This window comes from Octopus sinensis, linkage group LG6, assembly GCF_006345805.1.
Source record: "Octopus sinensis linkage group LG6, ASM634580v1, whole genome shotgun sequence".
In the NCBI taxonomy this organism is placed as follows: Eukaryota; Metazoa; Mollusca; class Cephalopoda; order Octopoda; family Octopodidae; genus Octopus; species Octopus sinensis.
The window spans coordinates 51,879,402-51,890,816 of NC_043002.1; the positions used below are offsets into that span (position 1 = coordinate 51,879,402).

The 11,415-nt window shown below is 35.9% G+C and overlaps 1 protein-coding gene across 1 annotated transcript; it reads left to right on the forward strand.

Moving 5' to 3' along the window:
- The first annotated feature begins 10,551 nt into the window (after positions 1 to 10,551).
- Positions 10,552 to 10,944, forward strand: LOC115213233. Its single transcript, XM_029782167.1, has one exon. It carries the CDS (start codon positions 10,552 to 10,554, stop codon positions 10,942 to 10,944), a length of 393 nt encoding a protein of 130 aa, XP_029638027.1.
- The last annotated feature ends 471 nt before the right edge of the window (positions 10,945 to 11,415 follow it).

Genomic DNA, 11,415 nt, shown 5'->3' on the forward strand with positions numbered 1-11,415 from the left:
TGTAGTAGTAGCAGCTGTAGTAGTAGCAGCAGCAGTAGCAGTTGTATCGTCATCCTTATCATCAGCTGTAGTAGTAGTAGTAGTAGTAGTAGTAGTAGTAGTAGTAGTAGCAGCAGTACTAGTAGCAGTAGTAGCAGCAGCAGCGGTAGTAGTATCATCATCATCACCATCAGCATTATCAGCTGTAGTAGTAGTAGTAGCAGTTGTAGTTTTTGTGGTCTTTGTTATTTAGCACCACGACAGCCCTAATAGAGCTTTCACTTCGAACTTTATGTATTTGGAACTGCCTTTAGACTGCTCTTCACCAGCTTTCATTCGGCGAAGGACTTACATTTTATATTCAAACGTTTTAACTCAACGTAATTTCTTCTTATCAGATATGACATATTTTTCTGTACTTTAATTATTAAACAATATTTTTAAAGTGGCGAGCTGGCAGAATCGTTAGCACTTCGGACAATATGCCTAACAGCATTTCTTCCGATTTTACATTCTGAGTTCAAATAACGCCGCGATCGACATTACCTACATTCCTTTCGAAGTCGATGAAATAAGTATCAATTGAGCAGTGTGAGCGATGTAATTGAATAGCCCCACCTCCCCACCCCACGTGCTCTACAAAAAGTTCAAGCCTATAGTAAAAAGAATTATTGAACAATAACACACACACACACACACATATATATGTATTCAAATTAGGGACTCATAGAGTAACTGCTGCATTTGTTGAGTATATAAACAGTTTGGTTACTTTTTCCCTGGAGATTGTCAGAATGATGTGAATACCTCTGATGAGAACCCAGTAAGGTTCGAAAATCTATTAAGGTTGTTCATTTTTTTTCTGTCGGCGGAGAAATGACTAAAATTTGCCCTGTCTATAAATATACCATATGTTACAGACACACACACACACACACACACACACACACACATATATATATAAATATATATATATATATATATATTATATATATATATATTATATATATATGGATATACATATGTATATACGTATATAATTATAAATATTATCGCAATACTTGTTATTTTCCAGCATCGTGAAGGTAAAATTATAAATAGAAAATAGTGGTACAAGTAGGCACCAATGTTTGCTGGAAATAGCAGTCGATAACATTAGGACGCTGAGTAAAGCTTCACTGAATATATATTGGCGAAGATTGTGCGGGCTGCAAATATAAAAATTTTCGTTTTACATCTAATAAGAACACCAGATAGATGGACAAGCTAGAGTGGATAATCTAGCGTTCGAGTTTCGAACTTTCCTAATATGCCTGTTATCGTAAATTCGGTTAGTCCTCATCTCCTAGGTTCACCAGAGACGAAATTTTAAAATATTCGTCACGCCAGTGCCAATATATTCGATTGAACGCCTAGCCGTAAACAGAACCGAGATTAGTGAAAAAGTTTTATATAAAAACTAGCAGTATCGCCCGGCGTTGCTCGGGTTTGTAAGGAAAATAACTATATAAGCATTTTTAGAGAGTTATAGCCAAAAAATAGCAAAAAATGCATTAAAAATAGAAAAAAAATGATGGTAAATATTTTTTTAAATCGTTGACTAATCGTAGACATTTTTAGAGAGTTACTTCCCTTATATGATAGCGAAAAAATGCATTAAAATGGAAAAAAATGATGGTAAATTATTTTTAAAATCGTAGACGCGCGCTAATACCCAGAAGGGCTCGATATGAATCACGACTATAAGATACCCGGTTTTGGTTAAACTGCACCGCAAAATGTGGGAGTAGTTAGGAATCTAAATCGTAGGAGACAGACACACAACTTCACTTTTATATATAAAGATTATAAATATTATTGTAATATAATAGTATTATTTTCCAGCTAAATAAAGCACTGTAAAGGTAGAATTATAAATAGATAATAGTGTTACAACAAGGCACCAATGAGACGATAACAGTACGACACTATGTAAAGCTTTACTGACAAAAATGTGTGCGGCAACAAGTATAAAAAATTCTCGTCTTACTTCTAGTAAGACAATCAAAAAAATGGAAAGCCTAGAGTGGATAATCTAGTACTCGAGTTTAGGACTTTCCTAATGCACCTGTTATCATAAGTTTGGTTAGTCCTCATCAGCTAGATTCACCAGAAATGAAATTTAGCTAAAAATAATACTATTGTATTGCAATAATATTTATAATTTCTACATAATATTTTTTCACTGATCTCGGTTCTGCTTACGGCTTGGCGTTCAGCCGAATATACTAGTATTGATGTAACGAATATTCTAAGATTTCGTCTCCGGTGAATCTAGCTGATGTACTAACCAAATTTACAGTACTAACCAAATTTACAACACTAGCGCCGCTGAGGGTAATATTCTCTAGGAACGCTTTAAAGCCCTTTTCTGGGCTACTTTATTTGAATTCTTACTGTCGGGTAACTAATTTCATGTTATTACATAACTGACTTCACAATTTGGATACTCATAACTTGCTGTGAATTCTTAAAAACAAGATCCTGTGTAAGACAGTTTGGCATTCCCTGTAAATGCAGAGAAACCGTTTTAAGGGTCACATACTTTGTATTGTTGTTATTGGATTAGCGAAACAATTATGAGAACGGAATCAAGGAATAGGACCCGATTTCCCGGAAAATTACTAATATACATGCATGCATACATACATACATACATACACACAGACACACACACACACACACACACACACACACACACATATATATATATATATATATATATATATATATATATATATATATATATATATATATATATATATATATATATAAGGATAAGATCGTTATTTAAATACCGATCTTATCAGGTGGCCAGCATGGGAATAAAAACCTTCAAAGGTAATAATTATTATTAAAATAACACCCGCTAGTTTATTTTGTCTTCTCTTCTGGTGCTGGATGAACATTTAATGTGGTTTTAGAGTCAAGTTTTGGCTGCTATTTCCAGCGTGGTAGTATCTCTTAGATACATTAATTATATACTTATATATATGTGTGTGTGTGTGTGCGTGCGTGCGTGTGTGTGTGTGTAGAGAGAGAGAGAGAGGAGAGAGAGAGAGAGAGAAAGAGTAAGAAATATCAATACATATTTATTGAACTATATGTAAGAAAATCTATCTATGGTAAACTCCAATGTTAATACAGTGTGTATACACACACACACATACACACACATACATATTTACGTATACACATACCCATGTGTGTGTGTGTGTGTGTGTGTCTGTCTGTCTGTTTGTGTCCGCTTGTGTGCTTGAGTAGCTATAAATTATAAATGTGCATGTACTAAACGAATTTATATATTGAAAATCGTTATATTAGCAACACGAAAGCTAAGATAAGTTCTGCAACTAACTAAAAGTTTTAAATTTATTGATACAATTGTTAAAACTCAAGTGAATTAGGTGAAACTGTCTTGCTGTATGTATGAAAGACTCAATCCACTGCTGTCGTAGGTAGGAATTTATCCCACCTTGTCGCTCTATATTTCTTTAGTTCTTCTTCCCAATGTATTTCTCTGTCACCGACATGATTTATTTAACTATTCTTCGCTAGCAGACTGCTATGGAGCTTCTTACTTTTCTTTTACTGAGTTCATTCTCTCAATAAGTTTTCGTTGATAAAAGTGTCCACAAGTTAATTAAACGAACTGTTTAAGCGACACATCACATCGTAGTGTCCGAAAATTCAATCATAACTATTTACTGAAGACTTGTCGAAAACGGCAGAAGCCATGTTAAAGCCAGCACGCATTTATTATCTTCGCAGCACGTTATTGAGTAGAGCACAAGAACATTTGTACATTGCAATTCTTCTTGGAGTTGAATGTCACGAATGTTTACGGCTGCTAATATATTTGTAAAATGGATGAATATTGTTTAGAAAATTGTTGTTGCTGCTTATATAAACATTTCTGGCCTTTTTGTCATCGATATGACTTTTCTTTTTCTTATAACAGATAACTATATGTTTTGTTTCCTTTTTTTTCCCTTTTGATTTTTGCTTTCGAAAACCTATTTTTGCTACACCAACAAGAGAAAGCACAGATATACAAGATTCACTAGACTTGTAATGGTTTTTATTGTTTATTGGCATATGTTAAAAAGTGCTACAACTATGATCACTCCGTCCCATCCAAGAATACAATGTAGCATGTATCCATTCTCACACATTTTTTTAAGACAGTTAAAATATAATTTCAGGGAGATTTAACACTTATTTTCACATGTAGCACTTTCGTTTTCTTGTTTGATAGTAGTTTTAAACGTGAACACAAAATTTAAAATGTCAGAAAATATAGATGAAGTGAATTTTTTCTTCTTTTTCTTTACATGGGACTTACATTAGCTGACACTTTCTTAATGTTAACAGATCAACTGCTATTGATCTGAGATTACATGACAACACCAAATTTTACTTCGAACCAAAGAAGGAAGGCAACTGCATGAGTGTGAGATGAAGGATATAGCAGCAAAATTTCCCGCAAATCACATCCTAGCGGCTTAAATTAGGATACAATGCATTGCAAAATGTAGTGCCACATACACTAACAAGCCAAGTAATAGACACACACACACACACACACACACACACACACACACATATACATATATATAAGAGTAAAGTTATCTTCTCGAGTCATACCAACTCATAAGGGTCTGTTACCTGGGAGTATAAATTTCACATCTGGACGTGAAGCCAGCTGAGTGCACTGGAGCAAGGTGAAAAAGAAGTATTTTCCTCAAGAACACAACGCGCCGCCCGGTCCAGGAATTGAAACCACATTCTTACGATCAGGAGTCCGACACCTTAACCACTAAGCTACGCTAGATAGATAGATATACATTATACATGCATATATATATATATATAATATATATATATATATATATATATATATATATAGAGAGAGAGAGAGAGAGAGAGAGATAGAGAAAGAAGAGAAAAAGAAAGGGAGCATGAAAGAGAGAGGGGGAGAGAGAAAGAGGGTCATACATATATCTATGTATATGTGCATGTGTAAATGATGACACACAAATACACACATACATGCACATACGCATATACACACATACACACAGGCACACACGTACACGCACATAACGATATATGTTTGCATGAAGGTATGCGCGCGTACAAATAGGGAACAAAGTTTGAGATACTAAATTAAATAACTCACAAAATTAAATATGTGTGCATGTTCGACTCGTTCACAAGTCACGAATGTTGTCTTCAAGTTTGTTTTTAATATAAACGATTCGCTCCACAGCTTTTTCCAATAATCGAGTTTATGTAGTTTCCCATATTCGATAAGAAAACTCCCCTTATCGAAATTTTGTACCGATTCGAATCCCATCGGAGGTCTAGTTCTGGCCTGTTCAAATCATATCATTCATTGTAAGGTACTTCATTACTATCACTCCTCCCCGGGAGCGAGTTCATATCTCGTCTCTGACTAATGACGTCGAAATCGTGAGATTTGTGGATTTGATTGCAAATGTGTACACACATATATAAGAAAAGATATATTAGGTTGGCAACTAAGTTCCCGCCGTTTTTTAAAATTAAAATTTTTTAAAAGGTTTAATAAAAGATAACAACTAATTAATCAAGAATGTATTCACCCTTGTTGTTTACAACTTCTTCCCAACATTCAACAAGATTTTCAATACCTCGTTGGTAGAAATCACCCGAATTCGACTCGAAAAATTGACCCAAGTTCTCAATTCTGCATCAGCATTGAACGAAACTCCGCGCATAGCATTTGAAAGAGATCGAAAGAGGTGGAAATCCGTTGGGGCCAAATCAGTAGAGTACGGCGAGTGTGACAGCGCTCCCCAGCCATGCGTTTGAATGGCTTCCTTGGTCTTATTGGCGATATGAGGGCGGGCATTGTCGTGCAGCAGAACTCCATGCTGCCGATTAGATCTTTTCTCTTGAATAGCCGTGTTGAGTCGTTCCATCGGTCGAACACAGAATTCTGCGTTGACCGTTCGATTCCGTTCAAGCAATTCGTAGTGGATAATTCCTTCCCAGCCCCACCATATGCACAGCATCGTTTTACGCGGATGAAGATCTTGTTTCACACGCGGTGTCGCTTGTTTACCGGGTGTAAACCATTCCTTACGCTGCTTCATATTAGTGTACAGGCACCATTTTTCGTCGCCAGTAACGATTCGGTAAAGAAATCGTTGCTTGTGTCCGTGAGTTTAGCGGTGATGAGTAAGCAAACCAGAGGAGATTGTGGAGATTGTGGCCCGTTTATTTTTGTTGTTGATGTCATTTATAGCATGCGGAACCCATGCCCCATACTTCTGAACCTTTCCCATCGAGTGAAGATGCTTCTCTATAGCAGTGTGGGAGAATTCCATTTTCTCTGCCAGTTCCCTTGTCGTTTGACGGGAATTTTCGTGCAAAAGTTGGTTTAATCACTCTTCATCGAACTCAACTGGATGGCCAGAACGAGGTGCATCTTTGAGTTCAAAATGTCCATTTTTGAACTTGTTATACTAATCACGAGCGATTCTTTCAGCTATGACACCTTCACTATACGCAGCACAAATGTCGCGAGCAGCTTTTGCGGCCTTAGAACCTTGATTAAAAGCAAAAAGAAGGAAGTATCGAAAATGCTCGTTTTTCTTAACTTGACATTCCATTTTAATGATCTGAAAATAAACAAAAATTAAATTAACTAGGAAAAAAAAAAAAAAGATTCCAAAATGATTCAAAAATAGAATTCTCGAAAAAATAGATTCCAAAATTTTAAAACGCAATAAATTCCAATTTTTTTTTTTAAATGGTGGTAACTTAATTGCCAACCCAATAAATAATGGTTATTACATATTTTTTCTTTATTGTAATAAATTTGACTTATAGCTGTATCTTGTAGTCATTATAGATTTATTTTTGGTAAGTTTACACACACACACACACACATATATATACGAGCATAGTGGCTTGCTACCCAATCACATGGTTTCGGGTTCAGTCCCACTGCGTGGCATCTTGAGCAAGTATCTGAAAGAAGTCCGTCGTATATATATATATATATATATATATATATATAATATATATATATATATATATATATATATATATATGTGTGTGTGTGTGTGTGTGTGTGTGTGTGTATGCATATATATATAACATATAAAATGGAGATATGTGCGTATTCACTTTTCATACGAAAACGGTTTCACCAATTGCTTTCATATTTGTGATGCACGAATAATTTGACTTCAGACAAATAATAGGCTGTACATTTGATTCTTTTTTTTATTAACAATTATTAAAAATGAAAGATATTGCTTTTTATATTACATTCCCGTCTTTGAAAGCTTTTAAAATATTTACTTCCGGTTTTCTAGCGTTAGTGACATAACATATTTCTTTATGTATATCTATGTATCCATGTTTCTCTATCTCTCTGTAACATATCTATCTATATCTCGCTATATATATCTTCTTATTTTGACTGTCATTTTTCAGACGCTATTCTTTTCACTTTCAATTTTCATGCGCCATTGTTTAACTTCCATATTATTGTTTTCACTGTAAGTTGAAGTTTTCAATAGCTATTTAAAAACAACGACAAATTACAGAAAGAAGTTTACAATTACTGATGTAAGTAATTTCATAATTTACTGACAGAAGTATCTTCATAAATTTCAGTTCAATCCATAAAGTCTTGTGTTTTTTCTGTTGTTGACGGTTTCTTTCTGGTTCCTTCGATACTTCACTGACTGACAAATTTCGCTTCAACTCGTACAATACTTTATTTTCCGTTAAAATTTATTTATTTTCTGCCCGTCGTATGAAGAAACATAATTTCTGTTACCAAGTTATTTTCATCTTTACTATCTTCTGCACTTATGTATTTCTGTATACATATATAAACATGCATAGAAGGAAAGTATCAAATTTGTCGGGATAACTAAGAGACTTTGGATGATCATAAGTTTCAGAAAAATGGATATTTTTAATTTTATAAGAATATGTGTTATATCATATAGATTCCAAATATACAAAATGTCGAGGGGTATGCGTTTTAGGAGGGGGTAGGGTGGGGAATCTCTGAAAATTCACCGGTGTCCACTTGAATTCGTCTTAACTTTCAAGAAAATGGATATTTTAAAATGAAATTCTCTACAAATATACCTCGGACTATGTAGATTCCGTGGACAGAGGAATTTTCGGGGAAAATAATTGGGTACGTTATTTACATTTGACGGATATTTGTCTTCATCTTGTTAACACAGCATTCCGGCTGATATACCCTCCAGCCTTCATTAGGTGTCTTGGGGAAATTTCGAACCTGGATTCTCATTCTCGGAATCTTGGTGTTAGTAGCCCGCGCTCCAAACCACTACGCCATATGCCAGTGGGCAATTATGGAATGAATTTTAGGGGTTATAAATCTAATATTTTCCTATCCTTCCTTAATACCGGTTCCCATATGCTATTCATATCTGCACTCAGTCTGCTTAGGAGGTTGTTGTGTCCTAGCATATGTGCTGCACATTTCAGGCAGTGACCTGAATAATAATAATAATAATAATAATAATAATATAATAATAATAATAATAATAATAATAATAAAAAACAGCAACATCGAAAAATACCTTAGAAATGAGAACCCAGGTTCGGAATTTCCCCAAGACACCTGATGAAGGCTGGAGGATATATCAGCCGAAACGTTGTGTTAACAACAAACAACATGAGGGAAAATATCCATCAAGACACCAGAAGCAAAAATAAGGAATATACACGCACAGTTAAATATAGAAGTGTAAAGTATAATTTGCTACATAATCTCTATAATAAACATGATACTGAATGGAATAAGTACCCGTTTGAAATTTATGAATTACTTGTGTGTGTGTGTGTGTGTGTGTGTGTGTGTGTGTGTGTGTGTGTTGTGTGTGTGTGTGTGTGTGTGTGTGTTAGAAATCTACGGATGCACAAACGCACAAAACGGAGAAAATGAAACAAATATGGATGACTTGTTCCGAAACACTCACGAGTGGTGAACAGTTCTCAAAAACTACTCAGAGTGCTACTATCTAAGGCTTCTATTACACCATGTCAAGAGACCCACATCATTTACAGCCTTACGTACGGTTGATAACTCAGTATGCTGAACATATCGCCAGGCTTGCCGTCACAGAGGTCTTCTGGAAGATGATGCATACTGGGATGCCACTCTAACAAAAGCTCAAATGTGAAAGTCTCCCATGCAGCTTAGAAATCTCTTCCATCATGCTAGTGAACTGTGGATTGTCAAGTCCAAATCAACTTTGGTACAAAACAAGGAGGGGCTTTCTGAAGGCATTTTTCAAAGAATTCAGTATCAGTGTGACGGCGATGTCACGTTCTATTATGACATCTTCAATGAGGCATTAATATTAATAGGTTCAATCACTGGGCGAAAACAAACTCGAAATCTATGATTTTCGAGTTCCTGTCTGAGATGTTCAACACAGATTAGCACAAGAGCTAATCAGGGAAGCATCATACAACATGGAAAGTTTGCAAGCAGTTGTCAATGAAAAGGAAGCAATTATGGTACAGGATCAAAAGGAGGTATACTAGCAAGTTCTTACATCTGTGGACAATAACATCGGTGGGGGCTTCTTCTTAGATGCTCCTGGAGGCACAGGAAATACATTATTGATCAACCTGCTCTTTGCCAAGGTAAGACAGAAGAAGAAGATTGCTTTGGCTGTTGCATCTTCTGGAATTGCAGCCACACTCCTAACAGGTAGAAGAACAGCCAATTCAACATTCAAGCTGCCTCTGAACCTTATCCAAAATTAATCTCCTTTATGCAACATATCCAAGAATACAGCATTAACAAAGCTCCTTAAATATGCCAAACTCGTTGCCTGGGATGAGGCAACAATGTTCCATAAGGTAGCCTTTGAAGCACCTGATGCAACACTACAAGACTTCAGAAAAAATAAGATCATAGGTGGTGTTGCCCTCCTTATGGCTGGTGACTTCAGGCAAAAGCTGCCTCTCATTCCCAGAGGAACAAAGGCTGATGAACTGAGAACTTGTATCAAGTCCTCATATATCTGGCAACATGTCAAGCAGCTTACTCTGACAACCAACATGAGGGTTTACATTCATGGTGACCCGTTAGCCGCACAGTTCTCCAACAACTTACTTAACATTGGAAAGGGAAAACTTCCACAAGATCCAGAAGATAGTCTGCACCACCTCCCATGTGGCAATATGACTGTCTCCTTTGAAGACCTGAAGAGCAAGGTGTTTTGAAACATTTCCACAAACTATAAAAGTCACAAGTGGCTATGCGAAAGAACAATTCTGGCTCCAAGGGATGATTCTGTAGACAAGCTGAATCTAAATTTGTTGTCTCAGCTTCCAGGACCTGAATATTCATATAGATCAATTGACTCTGTCCCTGATCAAGAACAGCCAACGCATTACTCAGTGGAGTTCCTCAATTCACTTCACCCACAAGGATTTTTTCCATACCTTCTGATCATGAAAACAGGTGCTCCCATAATGCTATTAAGAAACCTTGATGCACCAAGGCTCTGCAATGGAACAAGGGTGGTTGTTAAAACAGCCATGCCTCCTGTGCTGGAAGCAACAATAATTACAGGCAACATGATGAGTGAGAATGTATGCATTCCAAGGATACCTCTCATCTCAAATGATCTCCCCTTTCAGTTCAAGAGACTACAGTTTCCTGTCAAACTCAGCTTTGCAATGTCTATCATCAAAGCACAAGGTCAATCTCTAAAGATGGAGGGACTTAACTTCCTTCAACCTTGCTTCTCACATGATCAACTGTATGTTGGACGTTCTAGAGTTGGAGATGAAAAGAACCTCTACATTCTCAGTGATAAACATGGCAAGACAGAAAACACAGTATATGAAGAAGCACTTACATGAATAGTAGGTCCATGTCATATACAAAAGTATAAAACCATTGAATGTTAAAGTATTACTATTACACTTTCACTTTTCAACTGACATGCGTGAACGCATATCTATGTGTATAAAAGTGAAAAAAATTGCGTGATATATTCGCTGTATGTGTGTGTGTGTGTGTGTGGGTGGGTGTACTCTACGCACGGCCTTTCATTGTTTATAATCTGTACCTGTTTCTTGGTTACGAAATAAGTTAGACAAACGTGTTTTTACTTTATATACATATATGAGTTGAAAACTTTCTTTCCACCTTTCACTTAACGTCTATGTTCCAGGCTAGCATGGGTTGCAGAGTTATGTAGAAAGTTGATATCTCAACTACTAGCAGTTGAGACCTACATAATCTAGACGGTATTCTTAAATATCATTACTTTTTTAAACCCAGGCAACGCCGGGTATTTCTGCTAGTATATATATATATATATATATATA